At 40.6% G+C, this 26,973-nt stretch overlaps 1 protein-coding gene across 1 annotated transcript in view; it reads left to right on the top strand.

The window, feature by feature from the left end:
* Positions 1 to 1,093: 1,093 nt before the first annotated feature.
* Positions 1,094 to 26,973, top strand: part of MSH2 (mutS homolog 2) — an 82,310-nt gene continuing 56,430 nt past the window's right edge. Inside the window, exons 1-6 of the mRNA XM_063301783.1 lie at positions 1,094 to 1,405; positions 4,941 to 5,095; positions 7,120 to 7,398; positions 10,385 to 10,531; positions 12,416 to 12,565; positions 15,349 to 15,482. Coding sequence (XP_063157853.1) covers positions 1,174 to 1,405; positions 4,941 to 5,095; positions 7,120 to 7,398; positions 10,385 to 10,531; positions 12,416 to 12,565; positions 15,349 to 15,482 — 1,097 coding nt within the window. The 5' untranslated portion in view covers positions 1,094 to 1,173. The remainder of the gene's footprint in view (positions 1,406 to 4,940; positions 5,096 to 7,119; positions 7,399 to 10,384; positions 10,532 to 12,415; positions 12,566 to 15,348; positions 15,483 to 26,973) is intronic.

The following is a 26,973-nucleotide window of genomic DNA, read 5'->3' as shown; positions in this document are numbered from 1 at the left end:
CAACTGCATGGTACCAAAAAGAATCCCATGGGTGGTGACAAATTTAATGGATAAATAAATAAATAATCCCATCCTCTTCTCTACAGATAACAGTGAAGTGGGAGAAATAACCCCCCTTTGACTTAACACAATGTATGAATCCAGCCACTGACTGGTTTCACTTAATATGGTAAAACATTATAGTACTGTATTTGCTTAACTATGATTTATGGAATAAATCCACAATTGCCCATTCACATAATGAACCGCAAGCCATGCCTTACAAACCAGTAGCTTGGTTCACCCATTGCATTAATCCAAAACCAATAAACCACATTATTATTTAATGCAATAGACAAAGCTACACATGGTGGCTTATTTAAAAAAATGGTTTAAACAAACCATGACTTGGAGTTATATGTATACTCAGCTACTGAATTATTTGGACTTACTTCCAAATGTGTCTACAATTACTTTAAAGGCTAAATATTGTCTGTAAAGGTATAGTTTTCCGCAGCTGCTCTGAAACTCAATTCCAGTGAACGAAGCAGGGGAAACGTCGGAATAAACACGCCCAAGATTAGCTAGGGAAAAAAAAAGGAGCAGAAAATGGTACTTCTGTTTTAAAGATGTGAGTTAGAACCTGTGCAGTCCTACCACGAAATGCCTTGATAGTAATAGGATTGACTTCCAAGTAAACGTGTATTTGCTTGAAAGACGTTTTATTTTACTATTCTTTTTCCTTTGATGTCTACAGCACCCGTCCACGTGTTCAGACCATAGTTCCCAGAATTCGCAGCCAGCACAGGAAAGGCTGCTGAAAAGTGTGCTTGCAGAACTACAATACGAAGCACACTAAAAATACAGCCCTAAACATATCTATTTGATAGGGCATTCTAACAATGCACTGAAATGCATTATTAGAATATTGAAATTGGGGGGAGGGAGCTTATTTTGCAACTGAGTATGTGTAGAAAGAGGTTACATTATCGCCTCTCCCTTCCGAAAGACGACGAATCTTCGAATTAAGGCACGGGATCAGACGGTCTCCCGAAAGGCCTATTTCGCTCAGAACGCGTAGCAATGAGGGCGGGACTATTACGGTGGCCGAAATAGGTCGCTGTGTTCCGGATTGGCGGCGGGTAGAATGATCGTTATTTGCTGGCGGCACTGAGGTTGGCGGGCGATTTCAGCATGGCGGCCACCATAGACGCTTGCGTCTCTGCTCCACGGGAGGGATGCTGGCCTGAAGGCTCAGGCGCCGAAAGCGGGTTTATTCGCGCCGTCTTGGCGTTGCCTGCCAAACCGAATACTACTGTGAGGTTCTTCGAGCGCGGCGACTACTACACGGTGCATGGCGAAGATGCAAAGCTGGCGGCGGCGGAGGTCTTCAAGACACGAGCGATCATTCGGATGCTGGGCGCAGGTTGAGCTGAGGGGTTTTCGCGGCTTCTTCTTGGCGGGCTTACAGTAGCAGGGTTGGGTTGCTCGAGGGTGTGGTAACCCCGCTGCTGGAGTTCCCTATTTTTTTCTTCTTAGCGCTGCAGTAGCCGCCATACTTCGCTCATGCCGGCGAGCGAAACGCTCAGTCTAATTTCAGGTGGCGCTCGGAAAGACTTCTGTAGAGCTGCTAGCAATCAGTGTAGGCTGACCTTCTCAATTACAATCCCCATCTGTTCTATCTAGCAAGCCTGGGGTGGAATTTTTAGTCCCACGTGTCTGGTTGAGTACCAGACTGAGGAAAGTTAGTCTCAAAGATACCTCTCAAATCCAGTTGCTGGAGAGGAAGAGGAAGAAGGTGCCTTGTGTTCCAGAGTGGGATCGCTCCAGCACTGCTTTTAGAATTGCTGACTCTGAGTGTTTACAGAAGAGATTTTACCTGCCTTGTTGATGGATGATGATAATGATCCATAATGATTTATAGTCTAAACGTTGTCGTCTTCCATGTACAATATAAATGTCCTTTCTCACCACTTCATCTTTTTTTTTCTTTTCAGATTATCTATTAAAGACAAATATAAAGTAGCTGCACAGAGTAATATTTTGACTGAGAGGGCTAGGCTAGAAGCGGGCTGTTTAGAAGTACCTTGGTACTTGCAATCGTAGGGGTTGAAACTCTACAAAAACTTCTAGTCAGATTTTATTTATTTACAGAAAATGTATCAGCTGCCCACATGGTAGATTTAATATAAAACACAATAAAGAGAGTAGGGCTGTATTGAAAAGAACAAAACCAAGTTTCTGTATCACCCTGTTCAACTATCTCAAACCAAATTTATTTATTAGATTGTATCCCACCTTTGTTTTGTACAACTCAAGGTGGCAAGTCAGTGAGTTCCTCTTGGGCTGAAAGAGAATGTTTGGCTCAAAGTCACCTAGCTGGCTTCTGTGCCTAAGAGAGGACTAGGACATCTGCTCTCCTGGTTTTTAGTCCAGCACTTTAAGCAGTACATCAGGAGTACAAAATGATACAAATTGGAGTTGTAATAACATCCAGAGTGCCAGATATATCCAGCCTTTTTACAATTAATGTTCTGATTTATGGCTGATTAAGTCTGTCCTAGTTCTAGATCAGGAAGAAACTTTTGTTAACTTTTGCATATCAAACTTTTATCAAAGAGAGAGGGGTAGACCAGAGTGCATGTGTTCTTTCTGGACATTTGGCATTCCTACAGATAAAAGTTTTTAGTGCTTTAGGAAGACTTCAAATGATACCAATAACTGCAAAATAAGTATTGAAAAGCCTGCAAAAATGCATGTTAAAAAATTAAATAAGAACAGTTAACTTGTTTACACTTGTATTGATTGAATAGGGAATCAAGGCACTATAATGATTAGGGAGGAGAAACTCTTATTCAGGTTCATCCCTGATTAAATAGTTAATTATTGTTAATGAGCATTATCAGATGCATAGAAATAAAAATGGTTAATTATAAATGAATACATGGCTTAGACGGTAGCTATTTGAGGGACCACCTGTCTCCCATAATGTCTCTATAGTGTCAAGTTGTCCTGTACATTCCAAAAGTTGGCTTGCTCTGGGTCCTGTGAATTAGGCAATACCATCTAGCGGGACTGAGGAAATGGACATTTTCTGTTCCAGCTTCTGCCCTTTAGAACAGCATCCCTCCAGAGATTCATGCAGCCCCATCTTGCCCAACTTTAAGTGATATTTTAAAAACCATTCTTTTTTCCAGGCCTTGAGTTGAGGTGTTGGGTGGTCCCCTCTCTTTTGATAGGGGCTGAAGAGGCCATATTGTCCCTCAGATGTTGGATATAAGGCTGTTCAATTCTACAGTGACTCTGAGTACTGTACTGTAAAAACAAAGACCAAATGCCAGGAAAAAACAGCCATTAAAACACAAACATTCAGAACTTACCACCCTCTTTAACCCAAGGGCTGCAGAAAGAGCCAGATTTTCAGAACTGTTTTAAATGGTGGGGTGGGGGTGGGGGAGATGTATCTCAGGAGTGATGGTGTTCCAGAATGCAGGTGCTGCTACAGAGAAGGCATGCTTCCTAATGAGTGTATGGACGAAAATACCTCTGTTTGTCTAGTTTCTATGTTGTTAGACTAAACTTTCTTTTTTTACTAAAGCAAAATACAAAAATTAAGTAAAAAAAATCTCTTAGCACTTATAGAAGTATTTCTTAGTACGCTTATTCCTATCCAAGGTTGTGGGCTTTTAGTTGCATGGTCAGTCCAAATAAAGCCCCATAGAACACAGTAGAAATGGGTTTCAGTACAGTGTGGGAGTTGGGCCTGGGTCTACTCCAGGCAATGATGAAGAGCTTGTGGCTCTTAATCTACAAAGTCTGAACCTGACCTTATGTCTTCAGGGGTCCCAGTTGCCTTAGTCCTTTCATCTCACTTTGAAAGGATCATTCGGGACTCCAAGGCTCTCAGAACGTTCTAAAACAATGTTTTCACTTTCATTACATTTCTGGCATATGTCCAGCTATAGGTTTTGTGGTCCTTTCTGATCATATTTTTACCTTGTTTGTCCCCTTTATTGGCCTAGTCTACTCATTCTTAACCCATCTGTTCTCCTTATTTGGTATTAACTTTGCCTCCTTCATCCTGTTCTACTTCAATAGGTATTAGTCAAGGCCTAGTTTCTGTATGAACCCTGAACTCTTTGGTATACAAGCCTCAATTCTTAGCTTTTCAATTATATGCATATCAGAGGGTATACTTCTCACATCATCCCTTAGGCAAGGTTACAGTAGCAAAGTAATATGCACATAATAGTAGTCTCCGATAAAATAGTGCAGGTAGTCCTTGCTTACTGACCACTCGTTCAGCGACTGTTCAGAGTTACAACGGTGCTGAAAAAGATTTATGACTGTTCCTCAAAGTTGCGGTTGTTGCAGCATCCCCGTGGTCACATGATAGCAATTCTGGTGCTTGGCAACTGGTGCACATTTATGATGGTTGCAGCATCCTGCAGTCATGTGATTGCCATTTGTGACCTTCACAGCCAGCTTCCGACAGTCAGTGGAGAAGCTGGGAGGAAGTCGCAAGATGTGGTCACATGATGTCGTGCTTAACTGCCCATGGAGATTCTCTTAACAACAGCAGCCGGAACTGACATCATTGGGCATGGTCACATGACATTTCACTTTATAACCAGGTTGCTTAGTGATGGAGTTGTTGGTCCCAGTTGCGGTCAGTAAGTGAGGTCTACCTGTATCTCTAGCAGTACTGAGTTCTTGAAGTTTTGGCTGGTATCTATCCAGAATGGAGGGTTGAATTTCTGGAAGAATAAATATTGATAGCCATGTCTGAGCTATAATCTGACATCCTGTAACCTAATTTAAATATGTTTGACTTCGGCAGGGATTTTTTATGTTCCTTACTTCCCAATCAAAACCAGTAAGATTTAACAATGCTTATCTCGATCTAATAACTTTTAATTGTGTGTCAAACATGTTCCTTCAAGGTTTTTCTCATCTTTTAGGAACTCAGAAACTTGAGAGTGTTGCACTCAGCAAGATGAATTTTGAATCTTTTTTGCGAAATCTGCTTCTGGTTCGTCAGTACAGGGCTGAGGTATACAAGAACAAGGCAGGAAACAAATCCACCAAAGAGACTGAGTGGTATTTGGCCTACAAGGTATGTGATCATTGTGTTCAGAAATGTATATATTGCGCTGATTACAAATCTGTAAGTATTTTTCAATCTTTTATTGACAATTAAATTCAAACTTGTGCAATTGCAGATGTTTCTGTTAGGACAGCCCAGCCTAATGTTATATTCTATAGATCTGGTGAATAAAACTCTGTCATGGATGACATCTAGGGGCTCCAAGGTTGAGGAAAATTGCATTAAGGGGAATGTTCAGTTCTTTAACTGTTAGAGGTACTTTTCTATATGTTGGCAATGTTACTTCAGAATATTACTCCAAATAAAAATAATAAATTACTCCAAGTAAAAATTTATTCATGCATTCTATTTAACATATGGAAGAGAAGCCAGGTTAGAAAATTTCCATTGCGTAGCTCTTTTTGTTGTGTAGAACATTATTTGTACAAAGAGCTATTCAGTCATGAGAGCCCCCTTCAGCAGTCTTAAGAAGTTCAGCCCAAATACAGGTTTATGACTTCAGTGAGAACTAAACTTGGGATTTTGCTATTTATTTAATAACATAACAATGTCCTGTTAATATTGCAACACAATAAAATAATGGCAAAATCAAAATATTTCTTTAAACAATCCAAAGTAATATTAAAACTATTTAAAAACCAACAAAGACCCAGCAAGCAATTTAGTTTTACTGTGTAATAAAACTTAATAACCATGGAACTTACCCAACATTTCTCAGAAAGATTTTCCTAGTTGAGATGCTGCTACAGAAGGGGCCTATTTTGTATATCCATTTGTCTAAGTTCATTTATTACCCTAGGGGTGGGGCACAAAAGACTGTCAGATGAGAAACGTAGATTTCTCCAACTCGGTTCCCTGTAGATGCTGGATGTGATATGCATAATTCATTGGTTATACTGAACAGAGATTATGGGAGTTATCTAATACATCTAGAAGCACCAAATTAGGGACAGTGGAATGGGTTCTGGGTTTCAAGGCATTTTTCCAGTCCTTGGCACTACAGAGCATCTAAGTTCCAATCTAGATACTGTGTTATGAAATGTACTATCAATAACAGGAGCAGTCGGGTTTATTTTTCTTGTAAAAAGTCAAACTGTTTGCTTTTATCTATAATTAGATGAAAAGGCCAAAGGAGATGGAAGACTGTGTGGAAATCAGTTCGTGGGAAGTAGTTGATAAAATTGGCCAGATAACTTGCCTGATCAATTTTTAGTTTTGTTTTTATTTATGCATAAGAGTTCAGGCACTGTATTTAAATATTTATAGTTGTATGTTTTATCACATCAGAATAATGAATAAGGAATCAGAAATCTTGTAAATATTCCATAAATACTATCCCAGTAATGTTACCTTATGGTGTGACTCATTGGATTGATCTAGATTTGCCAGCTGAGCAAAAAACTTACAGCTCCAAATTCTGACTGCTAATTGGATGGTGACAATTGGCAAAAAAGGAATATTTTTCTCCTAGTTAGCCCATTACCCCATTCTTTCCTAAGAGGAAATAAATTGATAACAATTTGGCTTCATCTAAAATTTGGGAAATGGGCTCTTTTTCAGAGTCCTTTGCACAGTGTCTGCAAGCAACAGCTGCAGGAATCTCCCAACAATTACTTTTCTCTCCTGTGGGCAAGGGATGGGGAGGATGTTGGCTGCAATTGATGGCTGGTGGTGAAACTCATGTCCCTAATTTTGAGCAAAAGGCTGCACAGTTCTTCTTTCTCTGCTTAGTATCCTTGGAAAAACTAGGATGGTATAAAGTACATTAACCTTAAGACTGGGAGGAGAGTGGGAAAACTTCCGAAATTGAATAAAGTTATAGACTTGAAATATATATTTTTCTAGTCTAGCAGTTCTTCTCTTTGGGAAAGATAGGGAGAGAGAGAGCTGATGTGATAGTAGTACTCTTGATTGGCAGCCTCTGTAACATTGTATCAAATAATTTAAATCCACTTGAACCTTTTGATAGTTTCATTGCCATGTTGTATGAAATTTAATTCCTTCTAATTCTGTGTTATTCTTTTCTCAAATAGGGTTCTCCAGGTAACCTTGCTCAGTTTGAGGATGTTCTTTTTGGTAACCATGATATGTCCTCTTCAGTTGGTGTTGTGGCCATTAAGCTATCCTCAGTTGATGGACAGAAAGTTATTGGAGTAGGATTTGTAGATTCATTGGCAAGAAAACTAGAAGTATCTGAATTTGCAGATAATGATCAGTTTTCCAACCTTGAAGCACTGTTGATCCAGATGGGGCCAAAGGAATGCGTGCTACCTGTTGGAGAGACTGCGGGAGATATGGAGAAACTGAGGCAGGTAAGCCATAGAAATTCTGAAACCGTAGACATTGTTTACGTGAACTTAAAACTGGGGTAGAAGAGGGAGCAGCTCATTAATAATTGTGGAGGCAATGGCAAACCACCCCGCTATAGTCTGCCAAGGAAACGTTGCAAAAGCGGTGTCCCCCCAGAGGGTCAGACATGACTTGGTGCTTGCACAGGGGATCTTTCATTTTCACCTTTTTAGTGCTCTCTTAATAATCATTGATAATTATTTTTGAGTAGGTCTGCATCTGCAAGCTCTAATTAGCTTAACCAATGGATTAATTAACTAAAGCTTCACTTGAGTTGGTGACTGTAATCACTCATCATGCTAAGCTATGGCGTGGTTATCTATGCTTTTGGGTTCGCATAACATGTAAAGTAAAACAGGAATCTCACTGTAGATTAGTGCAACATATGAACCCAGCCATTAGCTAGGCTTATGCTTATTGGGCATGGTATTTATTTGCCTAAGGCTGGAAAAAAAACACTTTTCAGGAGCTGTTAAGACTTAACCATTCTGAAGGTCTTCCAAACACATAGAAGTATTTTAGTATCAGGAGTCAGGAAGGTAAAACAAATCCTGGTCACAGAACCAAAAAGATGACACAAGCACATTTTCAGAGATCAGAGTAGAATTGAAAGTTTCCAGGTTCAAGGAAGATAAATGAAGGCTGAACAACAGAACCAAGGCATTGGTTTCTGCAATGCCAGTTAACTGGAAAGGCAAATATTTAAATTGATACTGAGTCTTAAGGCAATCCCCATATTGTGCAACTGATAATATATTAATCTGCAGGAGTATTCCTGGAACTGCAGATCATCTTGTAAGTAGGCATGGTGTTTCTGGGCTTTCATTCCTTTGGAGGATAAACTCATCCTGTCCATTAAGATTAGGTCTATATTCACTGTAGTATCTTGGCCTGGTATTCTTTTCCAGTGGGAAAACTAAATATATAGATACCTCTTGGGTCTGATCTTCTACTGGTGCTCCTTTTCCTTTGGAAGAAGAGTCCTGTAGGAAAAGTATCTGGCCCCAAGCATGATAGTTTGAACTAGTAGACCTTGCTTAATGACTGCCCTGTTTAGCGACCATCCAAAGTTAGGATGGCACGGAAGAAGTAACTTTATGACTGGTCCTCGCATTTACAACCGTCGCAGTGTCCCTGCAGTCATGGGATCGAGATTCAGGCACTTTGCAACTGGCGGGCATTTACGACTGTTGCTGTGTTCCACAGTTATGTGATTGCCATTTGTGCATGTCATAGCCAGCTTCCAACAAGCAGAGTCAATGGAGAAGCCAGCAGTTAAATCGAAAGTCGAGATCACGTGAAGTCTCACTTAATGACTGTGGGTGATTCGCTTTATGATTGCGGCAGAAGTGATGGTTTATGTCTGGTGCAGTCACATGATTTTCTGCTTAGCGATGGAGTTGCCAGTCCCAATTGTGGTAGTTAAGCAAGGACTATCTGTATGTGGTGTCTCACTGTGGTTTTTTATTGATATAAAAAATGATGTAATGCTTCAGTGCCACTCCTGAAAACTATTAGATGATCAGAGAGCTCTAGTCTTTGCCATTACTGTTTGCATCTCTATCCATACCTTAAGGGTTCTTCTTTTTCTTTGTGGGTCAGTTTAGGTCTGAAATTCAGTCTTGACACAATGGGCTCCTGTTGTGATTCACTATTTTCTGAATTCTGTGCAGCAGCCTTTTCAATCTGATGCTCTCCTGATAAATACAGTACATTGTGTCAGACACACAATTTATTAATGGATATATCATCAACTCACTGAAATAAAATCAAACCTTACATTTTTTTCTGCATGTATTAAAGCCTCACAAAATTAAATTCAGATCTTCACTCATACTGCTAGCAATAGTTCAGTGTACAGTATTTATTCAACTTGAAATAAGGAGCAGATGGCAAGCATGTGGCTTCTCATTGGTCTCACCTTGCAAGTTGATCTACCCCAAACCCGGATCGTGTTATGATATTGAAGTAATAATTGATTATATGTGTGAGACTATGTCTGAATGAATGTGGTGAGCTGTTCCTTTTTTCCCCCTTCAGCTTTAAAAGCTACATCTGATCAGTAGTACTTTGACAGTCTCATTATGAAGCAGCATGATTATATGTGACAGTGATTGATTGATTGATTATGTGCCATTCAGTTGATGTTGACTCTTAGCAATCACCTAGATTTTCTCCAGGACTCTCTGGATATATGACAGTGAAAATTCTTAAAAATAAAAGTAGTGAAACTTCACTTAGGAAACTACTGGATTTCATAGTGCAAGTGGGGGAGGGCCGGATCAATCTATGTCAACAAAATAGAGTTTGGTAGCACCTTCAGGACTAACAACTTTATTGATCCAATTCATAGAAGGGTTTGCTATTATAGGACCTTAAATGCAGAGAGTTAAAAGGACAAGGTGGAGGAAAAAACACAATAGGTTTGTATAATAGCAGAAATTGAGAGGAGAGGACTGGGTGTTACCTTATGAATTGGTAAATGAGACATTTCAGTCTTCCAAGTCACTCCATCGCTAATTTCACTGATCTCAGCAATGGTGAAACAATGAAACTGCCAGTACAATAGAATTACAAATACATTAGAAAATTCTAATCTATTACAGAAGTCTTGAAAAAGGACAATGAGTTCTTAATCCACTACATTTGTTAATTAGTAAAATAATGCCTCCACCTTCCTCTCAGAGCTTTTTTTCACACACTACTGTTTTGCAAACCCATTTTCTTCTAACCTTATTTTTCTTCCTTCTCTCCTTTTAATTCTATTTAAAGTCCTGTAATTCCAAACCCAATCTATGTATCTGATGAAGTGAGTTCCTGCTCGCAAAGCTTATGCCTCGATAAAGCTGGCGAGTTTTTAAACTCTGTGTCTATTTTATTGTGTACAATTAACAATACTTTACCCTGTAACCAGAAAGAAGATTATTCCTAATCATTTTGTTTGTAAAGGTGGTTCAAAGGGGAGGAATCCTGATCACAGATAGGAAAAAGAGTGAATTTTCAACAAAAGATACTGTTCAAGATCTCGACCGCTTGCTGCAGTCAAAAAGGAAGGAGCATGTATCTAGTGCAGCATTACCTGAAATGGATAAGCAGGTGAGTGAGTTGGGAGTGGACGTGTGCCATGAATCAAAGGAGTGTGTGTCAGTTTTAGACAGATAACAGCTGGCTTCAGTGACATTGTATCCCTTGCATCCTTCACTAATTCCCACAATCCTTCATCCATCAGAAACAAATTAATCATGCTTTAGATTTATATTCATTTCTTTGCCGTGTGCATGTAATGAATGCTTAAATCATGTATTCAAAACAAGCAGATTTTTTCCAAGCAGAACTTCACCAGTCACCATTCTCATTATTGGGTCTCTGAATGGCTCAGTCACTTTCTCTCCTTCCTTCTTTTGTTCCCACTCGTTTATTTATGTCACCTAACTTTGTTCAGGTGGTCCTCATTTAGCAACCGCAGTTGGTTCTGGCGAAATGGTCACTAAGCTATATGGTCATTAAGCAAACCACGTGGGAGAGAGAGAGGAAATGAGACAGATGCTACAAAGATCCCTTGTTGCCGTCTCATTTAGATAAAGTTTTGTTGTGCAGCAATGCCAGCATTACTCTCACTAGCATGTGTTGTTGTCTGGTGCAGAAATTTGGTCGTAAGGGCATGCATTGGTCGGAAAATGATTTTTTGCTACCTTTTACTACTGTTTATTCCTGTGGTATTTGCGAACAGTTGCTTAATGAGGCCACTGCTAAATGAGGACTACCTGTAATTTTTTCCTCTTGGATTGCATTCATAATATATGCATGTTACATTTCAGTGAATTATGATAATGGAAAATCTTATTAAGTGATCAGTGAGCTGTTGGTTAAATTTCTGTCAGGTGATGAATCACAAAAATAACAGTGTACTTTGTAGATTATGTATGTGTTCATTTTAAAACTGCAGCCTACAAGAGAAGGGAGGAATGCTGCTTTTGGGAGCATAATTTCATAAATGCTCAAATATATGTTTTTCTTTCTAGACACAAACATAAAATTTGCTCCTTAAGCAGCATTCATTAATCACTGTCAATCTAAATGAAAAGTTCTAAATGAATGAAATGCTGCAAACCTTTTCCCCAAGCCTTTCCAAAATTTTGCAGCCTGCTATTTGACTGTTATAGGAACTCTTTATCGGCTGTTGTTAATACATAATGGCCACTAGGAGCCATCTTTACATAAGCTTGAGAAGGAACTGGCTTAACCTGATGACACTGGAGAAATCATTTTTCTGGGAGAAGGAATATTCAAGGTAGAATTCTGTGTAGGAATTTTGGAGAAATGTTTTCAGGCAAGTTTGTACTGAGTTTGCTGAAGTTTTAAAATGATGCATACCTCTAATATTTATTGCTATAAGATGTCTTAGAGGTTTCTATATAGAGGTAGTAATGGCAAAGCAGACACACAGTTTCACATACAATGATGATGTGTTTTTCAACATCAGCCTTCCCCAATTGGGTGTCCTTAGCTATGTTGGAACTTGACTCCCACCATTCTGAGCTAGCAGAAACACTGTCCATGTTGCTGTCTGGCAATGATGGGAACTGTACTGCAGCAGATTAGGGATTAAGGAAAGCCACTCTAGAAAATACTCATCTCTATTTTTTAGGTAAAATACAAAAAGTAACTCTTGTTGAATACCATGGAAAGTTACTGTTGGTTTCCCCCTCTTTATAAAGTAATGTTTGATAATGTTTATGCACTATTTGTCAGATCTTCCTTCCCCAGTTATTTCCCCTGTCTTTTTCAAGGACCTCTGGAAAAACAGCTGTGAACTGCTTACATCTCTGAACAATAATTTAACTTTGAAAAACTGTTGTTTAAGCACAAACCTTACATTGTCTGCATTGCATCCAAATTTAGTCCCAGCAATGCACCAGTGGCCAATTGTTAGACTGAGTACATCTGTGGTTACACTTCTGTTGGATTTTTATTCTCCAGGTTGCCATCTCTTCCCTGTCTGCAGTGATTAAATATTTAGAGCTCTTAAATGATGAGTCTAATTTTGGACAATTTGAACTCACCACCTTTGACCTTAATCAGTATATGACACTGGATCATGCTGCTGTTAGAGCTCTTAACCTTTTCCAGGTAAGATATTCTAGATGGGACTTGCCCTTATCTGATTTCTATCATCACACTGAGCAATTTATGAAATCTATGAGCTATCCATTGATATGGTCATTAAGCATAGTTCAAATTTATACATACTAAGGATTATGGTAACTTGCTTAGAGTTCTCAGGTAGTTTCCCATTCAAGAAGTGTAAAAATTAGCTTGATTTTTATTTGCAAACTGTTCTCTGAGCCAAATGGATCTATGTTCCCCTTTAACGTGAATTAAGAAAAGAGCCACTTTTTTAGAGCTGATGTCCTGACTTAAGCGAAAGACCATGCTGAGATGAAGAGATTGTCTCTAGTGTTTATTAACTGCTATAGTAGACAGAAAATCCTACCAAACTGAAGAAGCATGGGAAACCCAGACAGATATACCCCAGGCAGGTCTGCTCTGAGTCTCTTTGAAGGATAGTTCAAATCCTTTAAACTATGCATGCGTTTTCCCCCCTGGATAGGGGTCCCCTCCTGCTCACCATCCATACTCATAACAGCTGATCTTCGTGGCAACACTGATGAGATGGAGAACAATAGCAACCCTAGTGTGTATTTTTCTCATATTACTTACTGCATGGGAGGAGTTGTCATCACTAGCTGGATTTTTCCATTGTGTTGTTGGATGGAAATATCCTTTCATTCATTTGGATATCTAAATTCTGTTAACAAGTTTGTAAACCTTTCAGTAAAGTAAGCACTATGGTTGAGGCTTACTTTAGCCTCATCCATCTAGCCATTTCTAGATTATAGAGAAAAATATGATAGCTTATATTGAGAGCCTCTGTCTTAAGGAAGAGCCAGTCATGGTTTTTAAAGACATCCATGTAATGGAAGACATTTGGAAGCTGCATTTTTGTATTTGCTTCGTTTGCCAAGGGGCAGAAATGCTCTACTTGTAAAAGGGAAGTATTGAGTCAGACACCTGAGTTGACACCATACTCTGGTAGCCTGAATGCTGTTGCTGCTATTGTTATCATCATTGTCATCATCAAAGATTTATATCCCACCAATTGGATCAGTTCCTTCTACAGTGGATTACAGTTTAACATTTCTATTATTAAAATACAAACAATGCTTTCAGTTTTCCAGGTGTATACCCTCTAACTCTGTTTTAGTTCAATATTTGTTTATATGCATTTAAAAAAAGTGTTTAGTCTATCAGTCTTATAAAGAGCTTGATGAGTTAAATATTGAAGCTCTGTTTTTGAATGGTGTATATCTGTATATTCTGCTGCTATCCATTTCCTACTTAAGGCATTAAACAGATTAATAATTTCACTAGGCAGTGTACAATATATTATAAAGTATATACTAAACATGCATAAACTTGATAAAGTGTGCAGATCCTAAGCTGAAAGAAAACTGGGGATTAAACTGCAAGTGCTAAATCTGAAATGGGTAGAATAGACTTTAAATGTGAAAGCATTAAAATACGAAGAGAATGCCAGAAATTGACTCAGCAAAAATGTGAAGGGAATCAACAACAACAGAAAAGGTATTGCATTATGAGGTCATCAGAAGTATAAAAGAAGAATATGTTAAGAGAATAAACATTTTACCCATTCTATATGTCTGTCATTACCTTGATTTAAGCAGAGGCTAATGATAGAAGTCACATTATGAAGTTGCTAGGGATGTTTAGAGTGGTATTGATCTTGGAATATGTACCTCTGTGGAGCCTAGTGTTTTATTTCAAAGCTCTAAGGGATTTTATTTATTTAAAGAATAGTCTGTTCTTTGACTTCCTTTCAGTTGGCTTCTTTTTAAAATGGATATAGTGTATTTTCAAATATGCATGGAAAGGAAAGACACCTATTGTCTTTTTTCCTCCTGGGATGCTGTATTTATCTCTCTGTTCTGTTTATTCTTATGATGTCTTAAGTTAGGTTAGAATTAGTCAAATTGTTGACGAATTTAATTTGTCTACTAAAAAGAAAAAAGTATTGAGATACAAAATATATAACATTCTTCTCTGTTATTCTTCCTCTTGTTTTCTGAACAGTTTAAACAAGGTCAGCAGGTGTATGTATAATATGGGAAAAAAGTTTTGTTCTGAGCTTAGAAAAATCCAATTTAGAATATTCCATTAGAAGGTTTTGTGTGTGTTGGTTTGTCTTGAAAATAAATTCAAACATTTTAGGTTTTTAGACATGGGATAATGGAATCTTAAAACAAATTTCCTGTTGTCTCCTTTTTCATGAATGACTAGAAAAGGATTTATTTTGAACTCTTTGTAATCTGAATAATAAACCACTCAAAACAGCAGAGAATAAAATAATCCATCTGTGTCCCAAAGTTAAGACAGAACTATGGGACATGGATTGCTTTGTTCTAAGCTCAGAACTTGAGTCTGGAACATTTTGTACACTCCAGTGGTCAGGGTTTTATAAAGGAAGCTTCATTTTATTAATTGATGAGCAATTCCTATGACCAACCATGGTGTCGGGTTCTTTTGAACAAGATACTGAATTCCTTAAACTGAAAAAAAATATGGTAGAAGAAGAAGAAAAGGGTAAATGAGGCCTGGTATTAGGGCTAAGAGATTTGAATTCAAACTGCGGACTGATGATAGAGTTTGCAGAGAGAATTAATTGGTAGCCAATATATGTTAAGGGATCAGATTACATATGTGGTATTTTGGGACAAAGAAGCAATGCTTTGATCACCATTTCTGAAAACATGAAGACTAGCTGTCACTCAGATTCCTCTCTTCCCTTAGGTTGAATTACATGAACATACATGCTTGTTTCTTTTTTTCCTCAGGATTCTTCAGAATTTGCCCAAGGAACACATTCACTGGCTGGATTATTAAATAAGTGCAAAACACCTCAGGGACAAAGGCTAATGAACCGGTGGATCAAACAACCACTGATGGATAAGAACAAAATAGAGGAAAGGTAGTAAATTATTTATTTATTTATATTTATATTTCAAAATTAGCTACTGCCCGTCTCACTCAGAGAGCGACTCTGGGCAGTAACTAAATAATAATGCATTTCTTCTCAGTGCTAAATTGCTTGTGCTGGCTGGGGATTCTTGGAATTGTAGTCTTGAGATGCCCATGGGACACCAGGTTGAGGAAAGCTGATCTGGAAAGTGCATTGCCCTGTTCCCACCATTTTGGGATTATATTATAATCTTGAGCCCATTTAGCCATTTAACATTTGTGCTTCAAACCACAATCATGAAATATACGTTGTACAATATTTGCAGAAGACATATGCTTAAAATATTCTGCAGCATTTTTATTCTGAATAATTTAGTGTAAGTAACTGGAGGCAGACACAGGAAATTTGGTGATTGGGTAGGGGTGTTAACGAGGGCTTTTTAGTGACAGATAATGGAGAAGTAGCCTTTACTTGGTGGTCCAGCAAAACAAAGTTTTGCCCTCTCTTTCTCTTTTCTTGGAAACAAGTTAGTTGACAGAGGCAAGATGACAAGATATATGTCAACAAGACAGAGTAGATGGTATTTGCCTGAGGTCTTAGTTTCCTCCATATTTACTGGTTACCACTGTCCTATATTATGATAAAAATAATTTGGAGTGGGGCCTGTCACTGATAGTTGAAGAAATATGAGAAGTCCAAGGTACTTTTTGACAATTAAAAAAAACAAACCCCTAATCCAGGGTGATCTGGTAAGATTGGAAAACAAGAAGACAGGGATTAGCAACTTTTGGGGTATCTGTTTCCATTATACCTGAGGGCTTTTTAAAAATAGTTTCAAATTTTTCAAATTTGCAGTATTATTAAATTTCACAAAATTTGAGTAGTATCACTCTTGGGAATACTGAAATGACATGAGACTAGGCAATCTTTGATATTTCAGCTTTTAAAGCTTTTAACATCTTTACTTAATTTTAGTGTTCCTCAACTATTCTGATGTCTTGAATAAAACACTACAATTTGCTGTCTTTTGTGATGGTGACAGCATTTCTACTATTATAACCCTATTTTAAGGCATCTTTTGTGAATCTCACTATTTCTGTAGACCAAATTTATTTTGCGCTTAGTTTAGCTCTAACCTGTTTTCTCTTACAGTACAAAGTAAGTTGCAGTCACTGAATTTTAAGAGCAATTAATAGTCTGGATCCAAACTCCTGTATAAGTCAGCTGGTTCTACTATGATATAGTATATACCAGCCTTTCTCAACCTTTTGACCCTGGAGGAACCCTTGAAATATTTTTCAGGCCTCCGGGAACCCCTGCACATTCGGGCTCAAATATACATTTCTAAAATTCTGTTTTCACTTTGTCATCATGGGGTACTGAGTGTAGATTAATGAGAAAAAAAAATGAATTTGAATGATTGTAGTATCAGGCTGCAACATAACAAAATTGAAAAAAGTGAAGGGGGTCTGAATACTTTCCAAATGTACTGTATATATATATATATATATAGAGAGAGAGAGAGAGAGAGAGAGAAACAGAGTTGATTTATAATACCAGCCTTAAAATTGACAATCTGAATTCAGTTCAAAGCTATGTCATTATTTATGGGTAAAAAAAAGCAGTTAACAGCAGTCAGTGCCTTTGCTGTATATGAATAGCCAAGGGGCTCTAACTGATGCTTCCAGTTCTGAAATAGTTTAAGTGGATTGATTAATATTCTAAGTCCGTGTGCATATGTATCAATTAATTATTGGGCAAAGGGCATTCTGAATTTAATTAGGATGTACTTTATGTATCGAGATGACATAAATGAACACTTGTATCTGAAGTATGTTGGGCATTGAATGGTTTGGAGTCTTATGGATTTGGTGTGATGACATTTACATTTTCAACCCTTTATTTCTGAAAGAGATGACTGGAGGAAATGAATATACATAGATATAATCCCTGGATTCAGAATGTTCAATATGTAAGCAGATCTGTCTGTCTACTGGGTGTGTAGTTAACAATTACTCACTTTGACAGCACCTATTATTGTGATCAGGTTTGATTACTTCATAAGATGGTAGTGAGTGTAAATGAGAGCCTGCATGCTTTGTCCTGAGCTCCTTTGGAGGGAAAAGCTGAAGGTGTGCATCCAGTGAATACATTTCACTGGAAATGTATGCTAAAATGAAAAGTACTCGAGGCTTAGTCTGTTAGTAAACAAAACAGTCTCATGTACTGACAAATATTCTATGATTCTAGCTTGGGAAGAAGGGATAAGAAAGATTCATGACTATATTCTGAAAGTATCATCCCTAGAATTTTGCCTGATTGATCTAGCTGCTGATGCTGACCTGCTTATATTGTTGCTTTGATAGCATTTTATTATGTTTTGTGCTCAGTTGTTATCTTTTATTGCATTTTTAATGTTGTGTGTTGCTTTGAGGTGCCAGGCCAGGTCTGTGAAAGAGAATAATCTGATTAACCAAGTATGAAACGATCGATATTATGCAGTTTGATTGCTCCTAGCTAATAGCATTAAGAATGTACAGTAGCTCAGTCTATAATTCTTGGAGCAAGAATGTGGAGATCCATCCACATGGAAGTTCTGTTTTGTTTCATAGTAAGAAATTTAATCTTTCTGGTTTCAAAAAAGTTAAAAAAAAGTTAAGTTAGAGCAGCAGATAAACAACAAAGACCTAAAGAAAACTCTAAATTTAAGCAATCAGCAGACTAAAGCCTTAATGGAATATGAAGTTTCTATCCATGGCAGTAGCATGCTTAATAAAGAAGGGGCAAGGAATCCTCCCAGAGCAGGGAGTTCTATATTCTGGGTTCCACAAACAAACAAAAAGGTTGTGTCATGTGTCCCTACCTTAAGAATGGATTGATCTAAACCAGGGGTTCCTAAACTTTTTGCCATCACAACTCCCTCTGGTGTAGTCTTAACGTACACACCTCTGCTAAAATCCAGACACCAAAATGAACACAAATGAACAATGAAAACAATACAATGAAACTTTGGGAAAGGAGGATTTATTATAACCGTGTAACTAACAGGTTCTTCATACCTCCCCTGGACTCTGTCTACATCTCCCAAGGGAGGTACACTTCACAGTTTGGGAAAGCTTGATCTGAACTGTCAAGTGTACTGTGCAAACTAGAAAACCCAGTGTTCCACAGTAGTTAATTGAAAAAGCTTCCCCTGTTGTATTTTATGAAACTGCCCCTGTTTCTCATCACAGTGAAGCTGGTGCCCACATCTCAAGCTTGATTATTGTAATTCAGTAAAGTGAGATTATGGACATCAAGTGATATTTTGGTGCTTTTTGCAGCAGCAAATTTTAATGTAAATACATGTGATTTCTAAACAACATTAAACTGCCCATGCTGGCTACGAAATACACCACTTAAAATGAACATAAAATTGAATGATGCCACCTGAGGTGTCTTTTAATCAATAAACAACAGGCCAGCAGAACAACTGAAGTTTAGAAACAGAATACAGGTTAGGGACCCTCATCATTGTTTTACTCCCTGCCAAATTAGAGCAATATGCAATTAGCTTTTCTACAGCATTTGGCATACCTTTGCCTTAAGTAGTAACCGCCTTGCTAAAACGGAGTGCTTTGCTTCAGTATCTCTTACAGCGTCAGGAGTGTGCATCTGACAAAAAGCTACCCTTGGCCCTTAAGCAGTATGTGGGAAGCCCCTCTCCAGAAGGAAGGTGGGGCCTGGATGAAAGAAGATTTGATTTAATATTCATCTAGTGACATGAAATATAATTAATATGATTATTCTCCCCCACATACACATATTAATAGTTTTAATACTTTTCCTCATCATATTAAAAGTTATAATTTGGCAGAATTCACCTCACATAGGACCACTTATTTTGATGGCCTTGCTGGTTAGGTGTAATTTATGGCTGCATTTGATCTTGTTCCTCCCCACAAATCTCTGGCAAATTCAAGGGCAAGATATAGTATTTACCACAGATGAAGAGTTGAAGCCATTCTGTGTTTCTCTGAAATGTAATATTAAGTAGAAACTAAACTCTTGCTCATAGAAAAAGGGTCAGACAGGTGATGACTTTAAAGTAGCCATTAAGATCAGTCTTCTGTGTAGACCTCACCCCAATACAAAATTGCATACTGCTATTTTTTCTGATGGTTGCCATAACTTCTAGTATATTCTAGTACAGTTACAAAGTGCAGATACACAACCCTTTTCAGGCTGAAGCTGCATAAGGCCTTTTAGTGACTTCCCTGGGGTCACATACAAAAAAAGCGGGGAGGGGCAGGACAAAAAGGTAATAAAATGTAACCCAGACTAAATATGATTGATCTCTTATATTTAATAACGTTTGCTTTCTGAGACTTTATTTATTTATTTACGTGATGTAGGGATGATCTGACTCCAAATGACTCTAGGCAGTTTACACTTTAAAAGCAAGAAACAGGTGATATGTGCACAAAGGAAAACAGGCATACAAACAAACCCAAAATCGTACAGGAGCTCAACAGCTTCCTTACCCCAAGGCCTGGGAGAAAAGCCAAGTTTTCAATGCCTTCCTGCACATCATCAAGATGGGAGCCCCACAGGTCTGAGGGAATGCTGTTTTGGAGGGCAGGGGCCATGTCAGAGAAGGCATGCTTCTGAGGTCCAAATCGATGACTTTATTTGATTAAAGGGACTTGGAGTGCACCCACTCTGCCAGATCTTATGGGCAATTTCATAAAGGTAATATCTATCTATCTATCTATCTATCTATCTATCTATCTATCTATCTATCAAATTTATCACTGCCCATCTCCGACCGGAGGGACTCTGGGCGGTTTACAATACAAAATATCATTGAATTCTATTAAAGGAGCTTTGCCGTAATTACTACCCCCCAGTAATTTTATTAATTTTAAAATTAATTACATATTCCTAATTGTTCTAATAATTGTATAATAATTACATTTCTAATTATGTAATTAGATATCACCATATAGTGGCAGTCTTTGGAGGCGCTCAAGGAACTGATCCCAAAGCTTTAGCAGAACAACAGGTTATGTACCTTCTTATAGGGAAATATAGTAGCTGAAACTGGGCCCCTGTAATCACCACAAGCTTCAGGTGTATAGAGCACCAGATGATAATATTAAACAATAGGCAACTGTTGGAGATTCCATGTCCAAAAATTCCTGGAACTTTGCTTTCTGACCCAAGTTTGAAGATGTCTATGATGTTGATGTAATTTCCTTATTATAGCACTTGTAAGTCTTAATCTGCACTGGAAGTAACTGGAAAGGACAGATAGGTTCCGAGCAGGGCTTTGTCCCAATGAATTACAGTACATGATTTGGCGTTAAATAGACCAGTTTAGTCTAGTGGTTAAGGCTCCAGGCTAGAAACCAGGAGACTGTGAATTCTAGTCCTGCCTTAGGCATGAAAGCCGGCTGGGTGACTTTGGGCCAGTCACTCTCTCTGTCTCCATTGTCAGGCTTGGGCAACAAGCTGAATTGGTCAATTTCTGTTGCAACCAATGGATCAACATTCGGTTGATCCAAAAAAAGCGGATCCTGCACATGTGGGAAAAATGCTAGGAAGAAAAAAAAAGATGTTATATAACTGGGGAGTAGTAATTGTGGAAAAGCTTTTTTCTTTTTTTTATGGAATTCAATGGTATTTTACCTTGTTGCAACCAATTAGAGCTGCTTGTATGTTATGACATCATTTGTTTTTATAATTACAAGAATAACTAGCCACTGTAGGCAAGATGGTGTCGCGTCGCGCGACCAGTCCTTCGTCCTTCGGTCTATGGGATTCCCTGGGGGGGAATGAGCCAACGATTCCCTCGCAAGGGTGAGGTCGAAAAAACAACGGTAGGTACAGGATTCTTTTGTGGTGAGAGACGCTACATCTCAGGAGGATGCTGGTACTGCCTCCTGCGTGCCACGCCCCCACCTCCTTTTATTCAGCAGTTCTATCAGGGCGGGGGAGTGAGTACAAAGAGAATAGGGAAATACAAGTCATGCCCTTATAAGGGAATATACAGCATTCTGAGGCTACGTGAGAGACGTGCAATCTAGCTGTGCAGTAATGGAGTCAGGTTCGTCACATTTCTACCTTTTTTATTTAATTTAGTCCTCCCCCCAGAGGGTCTGAGTCGGGGAGCCAGGGACTCTTCAGTCCAAGGAGACCCATCCCAGCTTCCTCTTCCGGGGGGTAGTGTGACTGGGGGTCCTTGTCCATATCCGATTCACTATCAGAGGACCATCCCAAGAGTGGTGTTTTCTCCATACCTACAGCAGTGACCAGGTGTTGAACAGCAATCTTTGTCTCGGATACCTCTGAGTCCAATGTATGAAGTCTCTGCTTTAAGAAGCGGAGAACGCGACCCAGCACACAGGGGCCTATGGTGCATACGAGAATCAGTAAAAGGAGGGGCCCCAACAGAGTGGACAGCAGTGTGGTTAGCCACGGAGAAATGCTAAACATATTTTGATACCATGACATGGATTGTTGGCGCTCCGATTCCCTTGCTTTTAAACGGGAATCTAGCTCTTTCATAGAGTCCAATACTACTCCTGAGTTGTCGGCATAAAAACAGCAGTCTTCCTTTAGAGCAACACACAGTCCCCCTTGTCTGAGGAACAGAAGGTCGAGACCCCTACGATTTTGCAAAACCACTTCGGATAGAGAGGTAAGGGAATCTTGTAGCGCCACAATAGATTGTTCGATGGCGCGAAGGTCAGCGTCAATGGTAGCACTAAGGTGACGCAGGTTCTGATCATTGACAACAAGGGCTGACACACCGGTGGCGGCTCCGGCCGCACCTAAGCCCAGTAGGACTGATAAAGTTACAGCAGTCACTACTTCGCGCTTAGCCTTGAGGGGGTAATGAGGGGGCTCTAGGATGGAGATAAGTTCGTCAGGGGAATAGATGGAGATTTTGGGGAGTAGGAGCACCTGAATACAAAAGGCGTTAGTTCGTAACAAGGTATCGCCATATACACATGCGGTGAGGCCAGAAGAACATGCCCAAACAGAGTTGTTCCCAGGGATGAAGTATTGCCCTGTCAATCGGGCAGAGATATTACCAGAGGCAGTGTAGAGTACACCGTAGCCACCATGGCCGATGTAACCGTTGATGTTCAAGCGATTATTTGGAAGATAGAGGGCACAGTGATCATGAGAAGAATTAAGGCAATATTGAGTATAGTTAGCAGGAACACGGCCAAGGCAGCAGCCCTGCCCTATTATAGAGGTGATAGTCAACGTGGTGTTTTGCCAGCGGCAGGAGGAGGCTGAGGTAGAGTTTCGGATAGGGTCAGGAGAACCGACTGCTTCATAGAATGGTGGAGAGGAAGACAAGCAAAGCCAACATTGAGATGTGTTAGAAGCGGTGTGAACGAGGGAAAAGGAGGAGTTAAGAAGAGAGACAAGGGGGTTTATTTGTTTGTTGAGGGGTTTAAGAAAGGTGGAGTGAATGTCGTCGGCATTGGGCCCAACAGGTGGGGACTGAGGGAGAGTGACCTGTCGTTGGATGTAGAATATGTTGCCACGATGAACCCCGGGCCATCTGGCATACATACGACCTCCCCATTTTACACCTGAGTCCCAGGCATTCCCCAGAGCTTTCCCTGCAGCAGTGAATTGTACAATAACCGGATTACATCTATTCCAACCCCCCTGTCCTGCCGCACCCTTTCTGGTTGCGGTGCACCTAATGTCCTCTCTCAACCGAGTGAGAGTGATGTAATCAGTCTTATATGGAGGGGTCCAGTCGATGTGGCCGGTGGAAACGCAGGACCAAGACTTGCAAAAATAATCTGCTAAGCCTCCGCAGTCGTGCACGTGATCAGGGCGGGTGTCATGTCCTGGACACACATACAGGGGCCACCTTTTAACGATGGAGTGGCTGGGCGCTGGGGTGCCGTCCAGCCTCCTATAGGCTGTCACTCCTAGAAGCATTTCTGCAAAGTCAAAATACAGGTTAGGGAAACAAGATGCAATTGGGCTATAACAGGAGGAGGTATTCAGGACCTGACCCAAGGCATCGCGGATTGTCCAGGTGATACTGTAAGGGCGATGCGATTCCTGGGCGTCGGATGCCAGCAGGCGTCGTCCCCGCCAACGGGCGGGCTCAGGAAGGGAGAGTTGAAACAAGGTGAGCGTAAGGCGAGATGAGGTGGCGAACCCCTTAATTAACTTTGTTATTTCACAGTGGTATTGTCCTAGATCGGTCAACTGTACGTTGGTGACAGCAAGGGTAGTTTGGCGGAAGTGATAAGTGATGGAGTAGGAATCGCCATCTTGAAGAAGGGTGTTGTCGCGGAACCAGCGCCAGAAGGTGCCTTTGCTTTTGATGGGAGAGCGCTGAAGACATTCCATGGCGTTGGATGCTGAGCTGCGGCCGATGATGGCAGGGTAGCGTAAACGATGGGTTCGAATGAGAGAGGTTGTTTTAGGGTTCGTTGTGAGGGGAGCAGAGATGGAAGAGAGATAACAGAGAAGGAGGATCAAGGAGGTGCTTGTCAGGAGGCTGCCCATGAAATGGCCGGATACAGCGAGCAGGAACCCAGAGCACTCGATCAGGAAGTTGCACAGCAGCGTAGCCTTTTCCCCAGGTGACGAGTTGCGCAGGGCCTTTCCACTCAGGGCTGGGCAGTTGCCTAAAATAAACAAGGGGACGGGAAGAGGGAACTACTGGCTTAGAGAAGTGTCGAGATGCGGCCGTAGCAGAGGGGGTACCGGTAAGATTAAGGAAATTTAAGGTAAACAAGGTGAGGTTAAGGAGATTTTGTAACATCGGGAGGTTCGGGGGGCCTAAGGCCTTTTTCCCCGTTTGCCGATCAAGGGCATTCTTTAGAGTCTGGTTAGCCCTTTCCACAATAGCCTGACCTTGGCTGTTGAATGGTATACCGAATCTGTGGGTAATGGACCACTTACGGCAAAACTCAGCAAAGGGAGTGCTGACGTAAGCAGGGCCATTGTCAGTTTTCAAAGTTTTGGGACATCCCGATGTGACGAAAGTGCGAATACAATGATTGATTACGTTTTTCGTGGCTTCTCCTCTTTGCAAAGTTGCCAGGATGAATCCCGAATAAGTATCCACAGATACATGGATGTACTTCCAAGGTGCAAAGGAGGGATAATGAGTGACATCCATCTGCCATGTGTCACAAGCTTGGACACCCCTGGGATTAACACCCTCAGGGATGCACTTTGCCTGCAAACTGCAGGTTGGACATTGTTGAAGAATGGCGGTAGCTTCTTGATATGTAATGCCAAATTGGCGCACCAAGGCCTTTCTATTTTGGTGGAAATAAGCATGGCTGTCCCCTGCTAAAAGCTGCGGAGGAAGAGGGGAAGAGGCCATAATTTTGCAAGCCTCATCTGCCATGTGGTTGCCTTCGGACAGGAAACCGGGTAGCTGTTGGTGGCTTCTAATATGCGCTACAAACAAAGGGGATGTTCTGTCCTTCAGGAAAGTTTGAAGCTGCAAAAAAAGCGTCATGAGAGAGGGGGGGGTAACAGGGGAAATATATGCATCAAACATGGCCACAGCTATTTGAGTGACATACATACTATCTAATATAACATTCAAAGGCTGTTCTGGGAAAAGAGACAAGGCTAACAGAAAAGCGGCTAATTCAGCCTGTTGGGCGGATGCTTGTGGGGCTGTTAGGCGTTTTTGCCATTTGCGATTATTTTGCCATATGCAAGCCCCTATGGTTTTGGAGCCGTCTGTAAAAACAGTGAGGGCTTCCTTGAGTGGCTGCTGAACGAACGGTGAGGTTAGTGTGAAGGGTACTGTTCGCAACAGTTGCAATCGAGGATCAGGGGGAAGATGGCATGACACCTGGCCACACCAGTCCTCCAAGGCATCCTGCAATGCAGTGGAGTTTTGTAGGAGGGGTTCCCATTGAGTAACCTTAAGGGGAATGTACAGGGTGGAAACATCCAGTCCCATTAGGGCTCTAATCCTCTTCCGGCCTTTCTCAACAAGAGAGGCCATTTGTGCTGCTCTGGTGATGATGGATGTCTTAGGTGTGTGTGGCAAGTGTAGCCATTCTAAAATATGTAGATGTTTTTTATCAGACGTTTGGACAATGATGGCAGTCAGTAATTGATGTGTTGAAAGAATGGCAAGAGAGGGTGGTTTGTCAGTGAGCGCACGGTCCACCCATTGGGTCGTAAGGGTGGCATTAACCTGTTGTAGGGCATGCAATTGTTGTTCTGTAAGGTACACCTTGTCAGCTGGATTTGTCAAACCCACTAACGCTTGGAATAAAGGTGATAACATGGGTGTAGTTAAAGCGAGGTATGCGCGGGCCCAGTTAATGACCCCCAGACATTGTTGTAATTGGACCAAAGTGGTCGGCTGGGGAAGCGTGAGCATAGGTAGAAGTGGGGCAGCTGTGGAGGCTAAAACTTTGTGGCCTAGATATTGCATTGGGTAACGAGACTGGACCTTTTCTGGTGCAACGTGTAACCCTGCCGTTGCTAGGGTGGCTAAAAGAGTAGGAAAAGTTTTTTGAACTGTCCCTTTCGGGCCCTCAGCAGCGACTAAAATGTCATCCATATAATGATACACAAGAAAATGCGGAAATTGGGATCTATAGGGTTGCAATGCTTTATCAACAAAAAATTGGCACATTGTGGGTGAGTTCAACATGCCTTGTGGGAGGACCTTCCACTGGTACCGAGCAGTAGGCTTTGAATTGTTGAGCTCCGGTACCGTAAATGCAAAAATAATTCTGTCCTTTTGTGCCAAAGGTATGGAAAAAAAACAATCCTTGAGGTCTATTACAATGAGGTCGTGCCCTTCCGGAATCAAGTTGGGGTTGGGAAGTCCACACTGCAGAGGTCCCATGGGCTGAAGGATAGTGTTGATAGCCCTAAGATCCTGTAGGAGGCGCCATTTGCCAGACTTCTTTTTGATGACAAATACCGGAGTATTGTATGGGCTGGTGGAGGTTTCGACATGGCCTTCAATTAACTGCTGCTGGACCAGGATATGTAAGGCGTCCAGTTTCTCTTTGGTGAGTGGCCATTGATCAACCCATACCGGCACAGAGGTTTTGAGAGAGAGAGAGAGAGACCCTAAAGGGTCCTGCAAAGCCATTAGGGAAGTTGAATAAAAGCGTGGAACTGTGAAAGCAAGTCACGGCCCCATAGGTTGCAGTGCAAAGGCAGGATATAAGGCTTTAGATAAGCTGTAATATTAGAATGAGCAGTCGCAGCAGAAAGCCAATGAGAGCTGACCTTAGCGGCCTGTGCTCCGCCTACTCCTTGCACCGAGGAGGCTTCGGCGAGAGGCCAGGAGGAGGGCCATTCAGCGGAACGAATGACAGAGACGTCGGCGCCGGTGTCAATCAAGCCTTCGAAAGAGCGACCATTTAGTGTGACAAGGAGGGTGGGTTTAGAGGTTTGGACTGGTTGCTGCAAGGCAAACAATGATGGCGTATCAGGAGAAGGGAGAAGTATGAGCGTGGCGACAACTGTTCCTTTATCT

Source organism: Candoia aspera, chromosome 1, assembly GCF_035149785.1.
Source record: "Candoia aspera isolate rCanAsp1 chromosome 1, rCanAsp1.hap2, whole genome shotgun sequence".
In the NCBI taxonomy this organism is placed as follows: Eukaryota; Metazoa; Chordata; class Lepidosauria; order Squamata; family Boidae; genus Candoia; species Candoia aspera.
This window is presented reverse-complemented; position numbering and strand designations above follow the sequence as displayed.